General features: G+C 36.7%; 1 protein-coding gene across 8 annotated transcripts in view; it reads right to left on the bottom strand.

Annotated features, from left to right (window-relative positions):
* Nucleotides 1–17,863, bottom strand: part of Rims1 (regulating synaptic membrane exocytosis 1) — a 474,432-nt gene that overhangs the window by 250,193 nt on the left and 206,376 nt on the right. For 5 of the 8 annotated variants that reach the window (XM_035453142.1, XM_035453143.1, XM_035453144.1 and 2 more), the window contains exons 4-5: nucleotides 17,540–17,753; nucleotides 15,130–15,141 (exon numbers count right to left, since the gene is read on the bottom strand). In XM_035453142.1, the coding sequence (XP_035309033.1) occupies nucleotides 15,130–15,141; nucleotides 17,540–17,753 (226 nt within the window). Of the gene's footprint in view, nucleotides 1–15,096; nucleotides 15,142–17,539; nucleotides 17,754–17,863 lie in introns of those variants that run through there. The other 3 variants (XM_035453185.1, XM_035453187.1, XM_035453186.1) reach the window with 2 other exon arrangements.

Here is a 17,863-nt window from a genome sequence, read left to right as displayed (position 1 = left end):
CTCTTCTCTCTTCCATTCTCGGACTCCTTGCAGTAGCTGAGATTTACAGCTTTTGTGCCCTAGGTTGTTTTTAACTCTAATAAAATTTTCCTCAAAGAAGAAACATGTTCTAGCCTGTTTTTAGGTAAGATATGTTTAAATAAAAAAATATACTTTTAAGAGTTCCAAGCACTAAAGTTAAGGCAAAAAACCCTTAATTGACAAAATAGAGTTCAGTGAGTATTCCACACTTACTAATCCATCCATCCATCCATCCATCCATCCATCCATCCCATCCCATCCCATCCATCCATAGTTCACTGAGAGCTCACCATATATGTAGCATCAAAGCAAAAACCAAATAAAACATGGTCTTTGCCATCAACCAATTTGAACAAAATGAAGGGATCAAAATGCATTCACCAATAAAATGCACTATTTATCATTTCCTCTAAAATCTGTTATAAATAGGTTAGGCTAGTCTGTAATGAGAATGTCTCAGAAGGAATTAACCAATAATCTTGTTTTAAAAGTCATAAGTCCTCAGGCAGGTGCCTTCAGTTTCCAATGACATTCTGCCAACAGTTTGATGAACAGAAAATTACTAAACTGTAGCTTTCCTTTTCATCTCTGCCTGTAAAGACTCTTATCAGTACTGACTGCATGACAACAGTGTGGGTAATAGTTCAAGAAATAGTGCACATTGCAAAGTTCTCTGTAAAACATTTTAAATGATACATTAATTTAAAAACAAATCATAGAGCTGACATATATTTACTAAAATGTGCCATTTAAACTCTTCATTTGCTCATTTTCTTCAGGTATCAAAACAGCTTTTTTTACCAATGAGAAAGTAGTTAGAGCTCAGGAATGTGTTTATAGCACTCTGATACTCTTCTTTTTTTTCAAAAAATTTCAAGATATACTGGAGAATATTTACTCCAAGACTTCGCTGATGTTTGAAATAGTAACAGTTCAGCTTATTATAAATTACACCATTTTGTTTGTTTCTGTGGTTTATGACCTCAAGTGGCATGACCAAAACTTGTCATACATAAAATATTTGTTGGAATTACACTAATGACTATGTAACATAAATTTTTCTTTGGTACTTTCATGTATTGTTCATATTTGGAATTTACTTTTTCTACTAAAGTAACTAGAAGATAGACCTATTAGTAGTTTTTCTTAATGTGCCAATCATTTTTTAGCAAGACAGGAAAGTGCTAAGGACCCATGAGGAAAGATGGGCATGGTGACTCACACCTGTAATCCTTGCAATTGGGAAGTGGAAACAAGTTCAGGAGTTCAAGGCCAGTCTTGGCCAAAATTTGAGGCAAGAAAGGGATACATGAGACCCTGTCTCAAAAATAAAACAAAATATAAAGAATTAAAGAAAAAAGTTCATTTGATGCTATATAAACTAAAAACAATTTTTAAAATATATAAAGAGGTGTTTGTAATTACTTTTTGTTAACTATGCAACATTTTATTTTTTAATGCATGTAGAGTGTCACCATAAAAACTCAGGTATTAAGCATCATTAAATTAGGAGAAAGCTGTTATTTATTTTAAAAGCAGACACTAAATTATTTATCCAAATTCGGTATTTTTAAAATTACAGGACTAAGTTTCTACCTTAAGAACTTAGTATTTATTCTTCTGAAAACTGGAAAACAATAAAAAGAATGAGAAAAATGTGTATACAATCAATGAAATATTCGTAGGTATCACTGTTATAGATGAGATAAACTGAGAAAAAATGAGAACAAAACAAAAAAAAATTGTATGGCAGTTTTTACTTTATATCGCTCGTTTTTAACTTCACAAATAAATGGTAACAAAACCTCAAAAAATAAGATAAACAACTGATAATATTTGCAACACATAATACAGAGTTAAAAAAGCAATGGTTACACTGTAATCCAAAATGGACAAAGAAAAGCCAGGGAAGTAAATGGGGTTCTCAAGAAAGCTTTGAGGTAAATAACACAGCGTCTTAGTGTAAGGACAAGCTAGGGACACTTGGTAAGAAAAGTTAAAAAGGCTTTAAGAGCTGAGTATGCCTTTATACACCGCTTTATACTAAAAAGTCTGTTACTTTAACAGTCAATATGGAATCAAATAATACAACACCACCATGCCTGGTGGAATACTCAAGTTAGGAAGGTTGTGGCAATTCATAAGTGACACAGTATATTGGCCACATGAGGCTGACTCTATAAGCTTAGAGCTTAAGCACTCCTCAATATTCATCACAGATTTTGAGTAAAGCCCTGCCAAGTAACTTTTGTGACACTGGGAACATGGCAGCAAAAGAGAGTTCACACTCTTCATAAATATAACAATGAACAGATACTTATGAATAGAGGTGGATGGGTGGATGGATGGATGGAGTTCTCTTTTAGTACTCTGCTAAAGATATTAATATGGTAGGGGAACCCAGAGTGACTGGAAGCCAGCATGATTAATGCAGCAGTGGAAGTGAACTAAATACACCCACACATGAAAGGAAGAAGACAGTCTTGCTAGAGTAAGAGACATTGAGAACCATGGGAACTGCTCTCAAGCCCCTGCTGTGTGGCTTCTCCATATGGTACCATTTTCTCATCCTTCATAAAGTTGACAAGTTAAATACACACACACACACACACACACACACACACACACACACACACACACACACACACACACACACACACACAGACTCTCTCTCTCTCTCTCTCATACACACACACACACACACACACACACACACACTGGCTTTCCTCTTTGTCTACAATGAATTTACAAAAGGAACAATTTCAAACTTCAAAGATGAAACATGAATCAAAGTGTTATTTTTAAAATGTTGCATTTTCCATGAAAACACACTGATGTTACTAACCTTAAGCCAAACCCTAACCGTAAACCCTAAGCCCTAACACAAACCCTAACTCCTAAGAGTGCCAAAAAGATCAGCAATAACCAATGAGGTAATCAGCTCAGCTGAGGACAGAATGCAAACCATTATTCAGCAATGATAAAGCAATGGTTATGGCTTTATTCTGCTCTTTCTTTTATCATGAAGATGAACAAATTAAAAAGAGTCTCAAAAATGTTTTTTTTCATTTTCTCCACTTTTTATTTGAATTAGAAACAAGATTGTTTTATATGTCAATTCCAGTTCCCTCTCCCTTCTCTCTTTCCCTTCCCCCTTCCCCAACTAAAACCCTACCTATCCCATACCCTTTCTGCTCCCCAAGGAGAGTGAGGCCTTCCATAGGGGATCTTTAGAGTCTGTCATATCCTTTGGGATAGGGCTTAGGCCCTCTCCTGTGTGTCTAGGCTCAGGGAGTATCCCTCTATGAGGAATGAGCTCCCAAATCCATTCCTATGCTAGGGATAAGTACTGATAAGTACAAGAGGCCCCATGGATTTAAATATTTTGTTTTAAAAAAGAGACTGTTTTTTAAAAGATAGAAATCCAGATTCATTGGCTATAAATTTAATTTATTTTAGGCATCCTGATACCTTTTCTATTATCATATTGAATATTCCATATTACAGTCCAACTTTCATGCCATCAAACAGTGTAAACAAACAAAAGATGAAATAGGAAAAAATGATGAAATGAGAAATATTTACTTGCTAACCAATATTAAATGGAGCACAGTATTTTGGTTTCTACACATCCAGAAGAATGTGAATAGACAGAGCTCTTGAAAAATCAAAGAAATCATATCCTGCATGTAATACAAAGGAAAGGCTACTCCAGGTGACAATGTTCATATGCTATCTAAAAAAAGATGGTAGTATAAGTTTTGTCAAAAGAGAAATCTAATAAATGTTAATGACATTAACATTTATCATATGTCTAAAATCATTTAATTCCCAATTAATGTGTCAAATGACATATTCATCATGAAACACAAACCTGCAAAGGTTTCTTAACAGCAGTAGAATGTGTTAAACGGAATAAATAAAAAAGATGCAAAAACTAACCCTGTGAGACACCGAGAGCATCCCAAATGGGCAAGGACACTGAGGATGCCTTGTAACCAGACCATCATCAGCTGGAAAAGTTACCAAGGATCTTAATGCTAGTGAAACTAAAGAAGATATGAAGGTATAAAGAACGATATTATTCAGGGATGTTGGTAGTTGTTAGCTGGGAGCTTAGTCTACCCAACTGATGAATAAACAGCTATAAATATTTCTCAAAATGTTCTCCAGATGGGCAACTATAGGAACTGTTAATACCAAGAAGAAATCAAATGTACAGACTTAGGAAGACTACCAGGGAATTAACAATGTTGACAAACAAAAGGCAATAATAAAACATAATCAGATCTAAAAGTAAAAATCTTAGCTTGAGTAAACTAAACTATCTTTGCAGTGATATGTCCCAGTAATCATGAGTTGACTACTTTTAGATACTCCATTGAAGATATCTCCTTTGTTTCAAATACATGTTGTGTGCCTTTTCCCTACGACTGTCATATGTGCATTTGCTTGTACTGGTCTTTAAAGTGTACACATGGCTCAATGACTGACATGGGTGGTCAGCTTTTATGTAGTTTAAAAGACACATACATGTTAAAATCCCTGGAATTAATTAAGGCTAACAAAGCATGTTTTTCCATAGAAGGCACAGTCCTCTACTTTTACACATGTAATCTGCTGCAACTGCACTTTATTGTCAATAAAGGCATTTGATTGATTTTTATGGAAAGAAATTATTTTACACCACAGATGCTCCTGATGAAACACACAAAATTATTCAACACAGATGAAAGATTTACAATACTATCTGCTATTGAAAGATTTTTATAAACAGGAAGTACAAGATAAAGGAATTATACAATAATTAACTGTTAATTTATACAGTTGCTTAATAAATTCTATAGCAATGGGATGCATGAAACTAAGGAATTATTAAATTCTAAACATCTAACTTCCAAGTTCATAGTAATTAGATTTTGAACATATCTTTCAAAGTTAAACTATTTGCAAAGTGCAATAAATTCAGAATATATTTTGCAAACACATTCTTGGTAAGTCTTAGGAATATCTTTAAAACTGTTCTAATATACATAATTTCAGGAGTGATCATGATCTAACCGATCATGGCTTGTATGCAAATGGGTGAAAGGTGCATTTGGCACTGAATGTCTTGAGTACTCAGAAATATTAATTGAATTGCAGTTCAGTCATCTTACACACTAACAGGGACAAAAAATGGAAATTATTCCTTAGTGAAATAATGTCTCAAATTATAATAGATAAACATAATATTATACTGAATGTAACACACGCCTCATATACATATATATCTTCAAACTGAGTTAATTAAAGACCACATTAGTAGACTAGAGGGCTTATGTATTTTATATTAAATGCAGAAGTTAACAAGTCATGCTAAAAATTCTTTTGCAAGTTCTAGAACAAATAAATGAATGGCTGAGTGCATGTTACCTAGGGAAAGGGCTTTATTCCTAATAATCATAATTAATTTCTGGACCGCTTGGCTAAGCTTAGTGATGGAATGCAATTGATTCTTTTAATAATGAATAACTTTTATACTACACTGATCAGAAAGCACATTGGTATTATAAAGAACAAAATTATGTTTAGTGAACAGACAGATAATTTTAAAAGAAAACTAATTAAGTATATGACTCAATATAAGAAAATAAATAAAAATGAATAAAGGTGAATGCAAGGATAGATGGATTAGCACAGGGCTATGCAAAACTCTATTTGAACAGCTTTTATAGAATGATGATGTAACAAATTCAACAGAAACCCTCCTGAACAAAGTGATTTGGGGGTGTGGGGGAAGACAGGCTCTTTCTTGCGGCTCAGCACATCAAACTCAAAACAGAGAGAAAGCAGTCACTTCACTCACAGGCCTCCTGCTTCATTCAGCCCCTAAGCGCCAGGATAACAGGCATGTGACACCACTGACTGAGAAACTGATTCCCAAGGCAGGAGGTAAACTGATTCCCAAGGCAGGAGGTATGCCAGCCTTTTGAAAAACATGTGCCCAAAGAATTTTTAACTCAGAAACATAGTAGCAGAAAACTATAATTCTCTATCAAATTGAACTATTGAAGGCACCAAACTAATTTAACTATCTGGTTAAATGGTTTTTAAAAACAAGAATGAGATATGATTCCTCTTCATACAGGATATTTAAAGAAAATTATAAAAAACAGAAGCCCCAGTTCAAAGACTCGGGTCCATGAGTTCCCACTTTCTCAGGTCAACTGTTTCTGCAGGTTTTCCCAGCATGGGCTTGACACCTTTGTTGGTCACTCCTACCTCTCTGAAACTGGATTCCAGGAGTTTGGCTCAGTGCTTAGCTGTGGATCTCTGCTTCTGCTTCCATTGGCTACTAGATGAAAGCTCTAGGATGGCATTTAGGGTAGTCATCATTCTCATTATAGAGGAAGGACATTTAAGGTAGCCTCTCCACTATTGCTTAAGTTCCTATTTGGGGTCATCCTTGTGGATCTCTGTATAATTCACTAGTGCCAGATTTAAACCTATAGTGGCTCCCTCTATTTATGTCTCTTTTCTTATTCTCTATTCCTCTCGCCACTCAATCTTCCTGATTCCACATGTTCTCCTCCCCCTCCTCTTCTCCCCTCCTCTTTCCCCTCCTACTCTCCTCCCTCCCCTCTATGCTCCCAATTTGTTCAGGGGCTCTTGTCTTTTCTGATCCACTGGGGGACTGTGTATGTCTCTCTTACAGTCCTCCTTGTTTCCTTGCTTCTCTGGAGGTGTGTTTTGTAGGGTGGTAATCCTTTGCTTTATGTCTAATATCCATACTTATGTATGAGTACATAAGTGAGTACATAGCATGTTAGTCTTTCAGTGACTGGGTTACCTCACTCAGGATGGTTTCTTCTAGTTCCATCCAATTGCCTGAAAATTTCAAGATTCCATTGTTTTGTTTGTTTTTTCCACTGAATAGTACTCCTTTGTGTAAATGTACCACATTTTCTCTTCAGTTGAGGGACATCTAGGTTGCTTCCAGGCTCTGGCTATTACAAATAATGCTATGAACATAGTTAAACAGATGTTCTTATTGTATGAATGTGCATCCTTTGGGTATATGCCTAAGAGTGGAATTGCTGGATCTTGAGGTAGACTGGTTCCCACTTTCCTGAGAAAGCACCATGCTGATTTTCAAAGGGGCTGTACAAGTTTGCCCTCCCACCAGCAATGAAGAATCATTCCCCTTTCTCCACATCCTCTCCAGCATGAGTTATTATTGGTATTTTTTATTTTAGTCATTCTAAGGGGTGTAAGATGGTATCTCAGAGTTGTTTTGATTTGCTTTTTCCCTATGGCTAAGGATGTTGAGCAATTTCTTAAGTGTCTTTCAGCCATTTTAGATTCCTCTATTGAGAATTCTGTTTAGTTCTGCACCCCACTTTTTCATTGGATTATTTGTTGTTTTGGAAACTAGCTTCTTGAGTTCTTTGTAAATTTTGGAGATCAGCCCTCTGTCGGATATGGGGTTGGTGAATATCTTTTCCCATTTTGTGGGCTGCTGTTTTGTCTTATTGGCTGTGTCCTTTGCCTTCCAAATCTTCTCAGTTTCAGGCGTCAATTTCAGTGTCTTCACTACTGGTGTTATGTTCAGGAAGTGGTATCCTATACCAATTCGTTCACAGGTACCTCCCACTTTCTCTTCTAAGAGGTTCGGTGTGGCTGGATTTATGTTGAGGTCTTTGATCCATTTGGACCTAAGTTTTGTGCATGGCTATAGATATGGATCTATCTGATATCTTCTACATGCCAGCATCCAGTTATGCCGCCACCAGTCTGACAGCTGGAGAACCAACATAGAACCAAACCAGGCCTCATGAATAGCCTTCATCAAGTAGCTGATGGAAGCAGAAGCAGGTACCCACAGCTAAACACTGAGCCATACTCCTGGAATCCAGTTGTAGAGAGGGAGGAAGAATGAGCAAAGCAATCAAGACCTTGCTGAAGAAACCCACAGAAACAGCTTACCTGACCTAGTGAGAGCACAGAGACCCCAGTCATAAAGCTGGGGAACCAGCATTGGACTGAACTAAACCCTCTAAATGTGGGTGCCAGTTAGGAGGCCTGGGCAGGATATGGGACCTGTAAGATTCGAACCAGTATTTATCCCTAGTGTACAAATGGACTTTGGGAGCCCATTCCCTATGGAGGGATACTACTTCAGCTCATATACATGGAGGAGGGCCTAGGCCCTGCCCCAAATGATGTGACAGACTTTAGTGATCCCCCTGAAGACCTCACTGTCCTTGGGGAGTGGGAGAAGGATGGGTTGGGGAGTTGGTAGAGGGCACAGGAGGATGGGAGGGAAAGGGAAAGGGGGAATTGATATGTAAAATGATTGTTTCTAAATTTAAAAAAAGGAAAAAAAAATAAGCCATGGGTCTGAAGATCTGGTTCAGTCACTACAGTGCCTATCACACAAGCATGAAAAATCTTACTGAAAATTCCTATAAAAATGTCAGCCATGGTGTCCCCTGGGGGCTCAACTAAACTGATCCCCAGGGTGAACTGCCAGCTGGCCTAGACCAATGGGCAAGACAGGTCACAGTGAAAGACTTCTGAAATACAAGGTGTTGATTTCTTTAAGTATCCCTGAGGCCGACCTCTGCCTTCCATGAGCAGATATTCCTACCCATACACAGACACATGAGTACACACACACACACACACACACACACACACACACACACACACACACACGTGTGTGTGTGCATGTGTGTTTGCAGATGTGCAGATATGGAGGGGTTACAGAGCGAAAGAGGAAGGGAGGCAGGGAGGAAGAACAAGAGAGATAATATTGACGCAATGACAAATACTGGCAAAAACTGGAGAAATTGACAACTTTCTTCTTTGGAAATAGTTTGGGAACTTCTCAAGAAGTTAAATATGGAGTTATCTTATGACCCGGAAATCCTGCAACTACGTATAAAAACAGAGATTTGACAACAACATCTTAAGACAATGTTCAGTACTTTATCCAGCTTAGTTTTTAGTTCTGTGAAAACTGCTAACACTAGAAAATTCTAATTTTCTACAGCCTGCTATAGCTTTGTTAGGCTTAACATTGGATCTCTATAATTTTCTGAAACATCTTTTGTAACTATCAAAAATAGTGATAGAGAAAAGGATCAAAACTCAGCAAGCGTATAAACTCTCTAATATTCTTGAATATCATGAAATGTTTCCATAATAGTGGTGTTGAGTGTGAACTATTAAAAGCTCCTAAAAAAACAGTAAGCCAAATTCATTAATCTTTAAATTTTTATTTCATTTATAAGAGTGTTTTGCTTGCATGAATATGCCTGGTGCCTTCAGAGGCCAGAAGAGGGCGATATGCCCCTTTGGAACTGTACTTACAGACAATTGTGAGTCATCAGGTGGATGATAGAATTGAACTCACTTTCTCTGGAAGAACAGGCAGCACTCGTAACTTCTGAGCCAAGTCTGCAGCCCCTAATGAATCAAAGTCTTAAAATATATTTTATGAAAACTAGACACCTGGAGCTGGAGAGGGAGTTCATTCAATGAAATGCTTACCACATAAACACAGGGACCTAAACAGCCAGGTGTGGGACTTGTGGCTGTGATCCTTTGACTGACTGATACACACACAAGGGGATCCTTCAGGATTGCTAGGCATTCTAGTAAAATCAGATCCCCTGAGAGACTCTGCCTCAAAAAACAAACTGGAGCCAGATAATGTGGCACACATCTTTAATCTCAGCATTAGCATTTGGGAATGTGAGGCAAGCGGGTCTCTGTGTGTTCTAGGCCAACCTATCCTAGAGTTCCAGGCAGCCAGGGCTATACAGTGAAAATCTGTCACAAAATAAAATAAAGTGAAGGAGCAAATCGAGAAAGACACCCAGTATTGACCTCTGGCCTCCACATGTATGTACAGACACACATGTGTGTACACATCTATGCTCAGACAGACACAAAGGAATTTAGAGCTTTCGTAAACCTCTTACATAAGAATATTTGCAATTTATCTATTGTCTTTCCTTTAGGGTAATTCAACTGATGTAAATGTAAGTTCTTCTTTGATATAACCTAAGATTTTTGTTGATATATCTTCTCTATATATGCACTTTTCTACATAACTCTCTATATAGAATATCTTGTGAGATGAATTTCTAAGAGAAATGTCAGAAAATCCAAAGCCTCTAGGAAAAAAATGGATCTCAAGTAAATTCTTAAAAATCATGTTCTAAATGTGATTTAAGGCTGTCTACTATAAATCTCTGCCTTGTCACCATTGGACTAAATATGGACAACTCTGAGAGTAATAATAAGTATTTAATGCAAGCATGCAAATCACTTGTTTAAAATAGTTGTAGTTTTCTGACTTGCTTGCATTTCATTTTATCAGGGGAAAACCTCCAAAATTGTTTATTTTGTAATTGAAGAACAGTGTGCTTATGGGCATGTCCATATGAGGGAATTTCCTATGCTCTTAAGAATTAGCCATCCTGCCGGGCGTTGGTGGTGCACGCCTTTAATCCCAGCACTCGGGAGTCAGAGGCAGGCAGATCTCTGTGAGTTCAAGGCCAGCCTGGTCTCCAGAGCGAGTGCCAGGATAGGCTCCAAAGCTACAGAGAGAAACCCTGTCTCGAAAAAACAACAACAACAACAACAAAGAATTAGCCATCCTTTAAATAAGACCTTATGATAAGGCTAGCTTCACATTAAGTTGTTACTGTCCCATTCAAGGCAAACCTCAGGCCAGAGCTTTGGGTACCGACTTCAATCACGTTGAGGATTTCAAGCAATATCTTCAATCAAGTGAATCCCACCTAGCATGGACTGGATACAATCCATTCAAGACTTTCCCTATACTAACATTTTCTTCCTACAGGACCCCACAAGGCTGTCGTTGTCCCATTTCATCAGGAAGTAACTTGGAGGATGCTACGCCCCTTTCCCCCATTGTTGTCACTTAGGATAGTGTATATACCTAGTTAGGGATAGCTTCCTATTGTTTATGGTTGGGATTGGAAGGAGGTGTTCAGGCTTAGATACCTCTCTCAGATGACTTTAGGGTTTAGTTAAGATAGATAGTTAGGATGTGACATAAGCAGATTGTTGTATCTTCTTATATTTTACCTTTATGATTGTTAATTTTGGATACTTTACACTGTTAAGTTTTAATCCTCTTTTAGACTAAAAGGGGAATTGTAGGAGAAGCTGAAGCCATGCCTACTTATATATAATTATATATACAATATAATATGAATTATAATGAACATAACATAGAAAACGATTTTATATATACATTTTAGGAGATATGTATTTGTTTTCATATTTGGAGAAAATGCAGAGTAATGCTGATGTTTTTTATATATAAAATATTCTTAACATAAAGCCTGAAACATCTTTTGAATATTGGATAAATTAGAAATGAACAAGTTCATTTTGTTTACTGTATTCATACTCCAATGTTTCTCACTAGAAGAATACCGATGGAAGTTTATAGGAAATCACAAGGGAATTGAATTTAGAGCACTCTTCCCTTTGATTTACCAGTAGAAAGTCTGAGCATCAAGGGGGTGATGCAGGTTCCACCCTCTGCCACCAAATGGAGTAAAACAAAAATAAAATTGATTTAAATAGGCCCTGGAAAAGTTTTACAATATCCCTATATTTTAGGGTTGTATAAAATAAAAGGCATAATATTAGTTTTGCCAATAAAAGTATGCATGTGTACAAAATCATTTTCTATTATAAACTATTATAGGAGCCTACATCATAGTCATTCTGTATTACAGCTCTTTCTTTTAAGGAATTGGCAGTTTTCTAAGGTGCAATTAGGTCTGACTTAAGCTAACGATAATGTTTTAAAACAATCGTTCAAATAGTTAAGGAATAAAATTATAATTAACATTTAGCTGGATTTAATTAAGAAAGTATACATACATATATACATATTAGACAGCCTTCGGTTTTCTCTAATCTTTTAATCACATTTTAACCAACATATTAGACCAAACAGAAGTCAGCATTACCATGATGATGAAGTCTGGCATAAGGAAAATTTTATTCATTCTTTCATAAAGAAAAAATAAGGGGGAATAGGATATAGGAATGAATACTTTGCATTGGTATGGATTTTCATTTATTGATACAACTTTAAAGTCAAGTTTATGATATGTATATGTCTCCTCTTGTTTAGGTATTGTGTTTATACAGATATTTTACCTATAATAGTCAGAACTTATAATTAGGTTAGTTAGGTTTTCTAGATATACAGAGATGTATTTTAGATGGATAGGTATTCTTCAAACCTTTCAAAGACCTACAGAAATATGGCATTTAAATGGCTTAGGGTTTTTCTTGGCAGTGAGACATAACTGCTCCTGGCATACCAATTACATCAGAAAGGAAGATGGGCATTGAAGAAACTCGTTATGGAGTTTGCTTTCAACATGGCAAGATTAGCCATTTAGGCAAGAAACTGCTCTTGCCTGGACTGTTTGTTGCTGTATTAACTGAACATGCAGGACCCACAAGAAAAATGACTGCTGAATGTATAAAACAAGACAGTACTGAAGGGTTCCTGTTGAATGGAGAAGTGTGCCAGACACACTGTGGCCTATAGGCTGAAGATGGATGCCCCAACGTTACAGAGGAACTTAGGATGACTGTTCAGTAGCCAGATGTCTCTGTCAATTCTAGAGTTTATATATTATCCTTCTCTGGTCTTTGATAGAGTTGAAGATAGTTATGGTTATAGTTTTCTTCAGTTATTATAAAAGATAAGTTATCCTTTTTATTTAGACAGAAAAGAGGAGATGATTCGGAATGTACTGTGTATGTTCATCTTACTGATTATTGAATAAAGTACTTGTTTGGCCAATGAGACAGGAAGTTAGACAGGACTAGGAGTCAATGAAGATTCTGGGAAATGTAGTAGAGAAGTGGTGATCCAGGCCGGAAGTGACATAGCAAGGAGACTCATATAAGCAAGGAGAAACAGGAAGTGTCCCCTTTCCCCTTTGCCTGCTCCAGTGGCACCATGTGAGCCACTGGCAAGAGAGGGTGCCAGTGGAAGGCATCCTCTATAAGATAAGTCTTATAAAATATATAGATTTATGATAATTAAGACTGAGCTAACAGATGAGAATCTTAGTCATTGGCCAAGCAGCATTTGAACCTAATACAAGTTTCTGTGTATTGATTGGGGCCTTAACTCAGGCAGGCGGCTGACATAAAGCACACATGTGGCAGTGGGGCTCGGCGGCTTTTGGCAGAAAGATTTATTGAAACATTTCACCTATTGTCTCTGTCCTTGCCCTCCCCCTCTGTCAACTGCCAAAACACACTCCAGAGAATAATGAAAGTACTGGAGACCAAACACCAATTCAACACTCAGTTATCCTGGGACATGTGAGATAGCCTATTGGCTCTCCTAACTTTCTGCTCTTACACAGACTAGAGCTCAGTACCCAGCACTCTTGTCAAGTAGCTCACAAATGTCTATAAATTCAGCTCCTATAGGAATCTGATGCTCTCTTCTGGCTTCTTCTGGCTTCATTTGGCTCTCTTGCACATATGTGCACACACATATACGCGCGCGCACACACACACACACACACACACACACACACACACACCAAGAAATTAAATAAATCTTTAAGAAATACTCAATTATTCTCCTTAATATGCTTAAGGACAAAATCTGGTATAAATTTCCTTAGACTGGAACATCGATTCACTGAAGTGCCTCATGGGCTAGAATGTGTTCAGAGAAATATTGATTAAGTAGTTTAAATTCATTCATACTTTCCAATCGAAGTGAGCAAAATAGTTTAAAGTCAGTATATTTTCCAGTATTTCCATTGCAACCAAAGTCTTCCTGGATTATCAATATGGAGGCAACAATCACAATAAACACAGCAAATCCAAAACAACCTACCATCCATCATGGGAAGACTGTCATACATTTGATGCTTCTGGCCAGGCCTGCAAGTATAGCAGGTCTGAACAACATTACCATTAGAAACTTACCCTTTTATTCTCTGATGTTAACTCAAGTCCACATTTCAAATATCAACTTGTCCAAAGTGATAGTATTTGTTAAATCCTGTATATGTATTATTATCCAGTTATTTTGTTTAATGAGATGTATCATTCATTAAAACGGTGATCCCACACACCAATAACAGAGGCAAAACATTTAGGGAAAATCTACTAAGCTGTATAAATCTTCAACCTTGTTTCTTTTGCATAGAAAAATTGATGGCCAGAAATGTGCATGAAGTTTGAAACCACAGATTAACGTGCAGTTAAATGTCAAGCTTGTTCATCATATACTGCAGTATATCAGTTATGTTTGAAAGATATTAACAAAGGCATCTGAAATGGTATGTTTAACTCAAAATATTCATTGCCTCATTGTCACTTGGGGAAATTAATGAGCCCTGAGTAAGTTATAATTTACACCAGAGGAAGGTATACAGAAGGCAGAGAAGAGATGCTGATGGGAGATGCCACTTGAACCCCACTTTCCAAACACAGAGCCTTTGTGGTTTCTAGAGTTAATAAGAGTTAAAAATAATCTCTCATCCCCAAGAAGCAATTGCTATTCACAAGAAAAGGGGCAAAATGTGACCCAGCATGACAATTCTAACATCATGTGTTCCACCATAGGAAAGCAGCACCATTTCCATTTGATTTACATTATATTTGAATTTTATCTCCTGTCTGTTCTGTCTGTATACCTTGTCACCTTCTGCAGTGAAGTTTCAAATCACCATCCTTCACAGCTAAGAGGTATTCAAAAGAGAAAGCCAATTAGAGTTTACTGTTCATGAAATATAATAATCACCAAAAATCCTAAAGCTAAGGATAGCAAGCTAGTAATTATATCAAAATATCACTATTTCCATGAATTCAGTCTCCCCAAACTTTATACACAAATGTAAAATTCTGTTGGGTTCTCAGATGCTCATGTCAGTGTCAATCTCATGACAACTAGGGATGAGCTCTTCCAATTATAAAATTGCATCGTGAAATGTTGTGGTTAACAGAATTACATGCAACGTCACTTAATCAAGTTCACAAAAATACAGTATATCAAATCATAGAAAAGAAAGCATGGATTCTAACCACTTTGTCCTCCTTTGGGAAAACATCCAGCGAGGCAGAGCAGGGAGAGAAGAGAGAAAGAAGAATGAGCCACAGATTAATTAAGTGATCTCTATAAACAAATGCATTTCTTCAAAGTGTTAAAACACATAAAGTACATGCTGGATGCAAGAACTGGACCCACTCTACTGAGTTTTACATTTTAGACTAGTTCTACATTTAAAGTATTCTTTGGTATCAGGTATCCTAATGAGTACCTGCAATCCTGGCATTTAGGAGGCTGGGGCAGAAAGATCCCAAAATTGGGACTGACCAATAAATAGCAAGATTGTTTAGAGACAAAGCAGTATCTCAAAAGCAAAAAACAAAGGAAATCTTCAGACAGAAAGGCTAATTCACCATATGCTGCCTCCTTATATTGAAAATAGTTTATTAAACACATAGAATGATACTAAAATTTTATTAAATTACAGTGTAAATTGTTAGCAATAAAATTTTAAAAATATATAATAATGAAAATTGTCATAGATTAAAAATGTGAGAAATTCAAGTATTTTAAGCATGACTTATTCTATAATAGTAAAAATAGTAATTATTTATATGTATTTCAATATTTTGTCATAAGAGACAACAGGTTTATACACTATTTTGTTCTTACATAGAAGACAAAATTTTAAGCTGGTCCTCCTTTAGTTTTGTTTCTTTAAATATTTTTTTTCAAGTTGAGGTAATTTTAATATAAGAGGAATGAACTAAAACAGGCATTATCATCTGCTTCAAAGAATAAAGGCACTTCCTAGCTCAATTTTCTTTAAACAACCTAAATTTGACCCTAACAACTTTGATATACCAGCAGTCAACTGTGTGGCAGGTGGCATGCCTCAACCCTATAACAGGAATTTAACAGCTTCAGTAGCTGTGAGTACCCAGCCAGCACTAACCCCAGGCTGGTGTACACTAACTACCATTGCCAGCAACTTTCAGACTGTTAGGTATTGTAAACACCTCGATGACCCACCTGCAAAAATCCATCCCTACTTACAAAACTTACTTACTTACAAAAGTAAAAGTGGATGAGGGGTTAACAAATACATTTTGTGCACTCTATACACAAGACATTGGTTTAAATTCTTTTTATTTCACTCTCATAACAAGTATAAAAGACAAGCACTACTCTTTGTTTTATAGTTATGGACATGCTTATTTAGGGACAACATTGGTTGTACATTAAATTATAAAATGTGCTTACTATACTCAGTGTCTTAATTCCCCTGGAAGAGGGATGACCAACTAATTAACACATAGTCAACTGAGAAGTTTCTTCCCAATATTAATTGATTTTCTCTAATTAGAAGAATTTCAAGAGTGTTAAAGTTTTAATAGTCTAAAGTTTGTTTGCACATGTTTGCACATTACATTCTGCACATGGTTTAGACAACATGATACTTGAACAAAATATTGGAAAAATTTTAAGACAGTGATCATAATTGTTCAATACTATACCACAGATCCCGACCACAAAAAAAATTCATTTGGATTTCTCTACAAATAATTCTACTGTACCAACACAAGCAATTTGAGAAGAGTATAACACTCAAATGTATTCTAGAGTAAATAATTGTTAGTATGGGTCTTGAATTTCACAAATTGTAATGTTTGGTTCTGCTATACTAGAATTTTTTTTAATTTAGAATCTTAAAGCACAAAATATTCATTCTAACTTAAAACTAGGATACAGCAAATTACCATGTTCTCTTTTTTGGGGGGGTGGGTTTCAAGACAGGGTTTCTCTGTGGCTTTGGAGCCTGTTCTGGAACTAGCGCTTGTAGACCAGGCTGGTCTGGAACTCACAGAGATTCTCCTGTTTCTTGCCTCCTGAGTGCTGGGATTAAATGGGTGTACCACCAATGCCTGGCCCATGTTCTCATTTCAGCAAAATTAGAAAATTTCTTCAGGTAGGAATACATCTCATAACCTTAGCATTTAAATCTGGCTTATTATATGTTCCTTAGATGCCCGAATACCTCTCATGAGATGAATGGGACACTAATCCTTTGGCTTGATAGTAAATCTGAAATTGCTATCATGGGAGCTAATCATTGCTTAATATATTATAGCTATTTTAAAGGATTCTATAATCCTTAGTCGTGCTAAGTTTACATTTATTTCAAAAAATGCTTTGGACAGGTATTCATTTGGCTTGAAGTGGGAATCATCTATAAAGCTCCCCACACGTAAACACTTATTCAGTGTTATGTTCATCTCTATTGTACTGTTTCTGCATCTCATAAAAACACAAAACATGGAAGGATGTATTCCTATGCATACTACACACATGCTTTAGTCTCAGATCATGTAAGTGTTTACATGCTTGAAATTGTGGTGGCTTTGTTCAGCTCTTGAGCAGCTCGTATGTTCACAGGACACTCACATTGTTCGATCGCAGGGACACACGACCTCCACAGCGTGCACAGAACTTGGTGCGACAATAGGAGCAAAGATGGCCACATCCATCAGCGAACTTTGTCTTATGGCAGATTCCACAAGTCGGGGCATCATCTTTGTGCTCGCCCTGGTAACGCCGCGCTTCCTCTCCAATTTTTCTCACTTGCTCCTTATAGCTTTCAAACTGTTGATGCAATCTCCTGGGCAAAAGAGACAAGAGAATAAACTAAGAAAGTGAAGGGAGACAGACCACTCAACAAGTATTTCTAAAAAAATAATAAAGTTGAGCTGTTTGAAGAAAAGCAGTGTA

This window comes from Cricetulus griseus, assembly GCF_003668045.3.
Source record: "Cricetulus griseus strain 17A/GY chromosome 1 unlocalized genomic scaffold, alternate assembly CriGri-PICRH-1.0 chr1_1, whole genome shotgun sequence".
Taxonomy (NCBI): Eukaryota; Metazoa; Chordata; class Mammalia; order Rodentia; family Cricetidae; genus Cricetulus; species Cricetulus griseus.
This window is presented reverse-complemented; position numbering and strand designations above follow the sequence as displayed.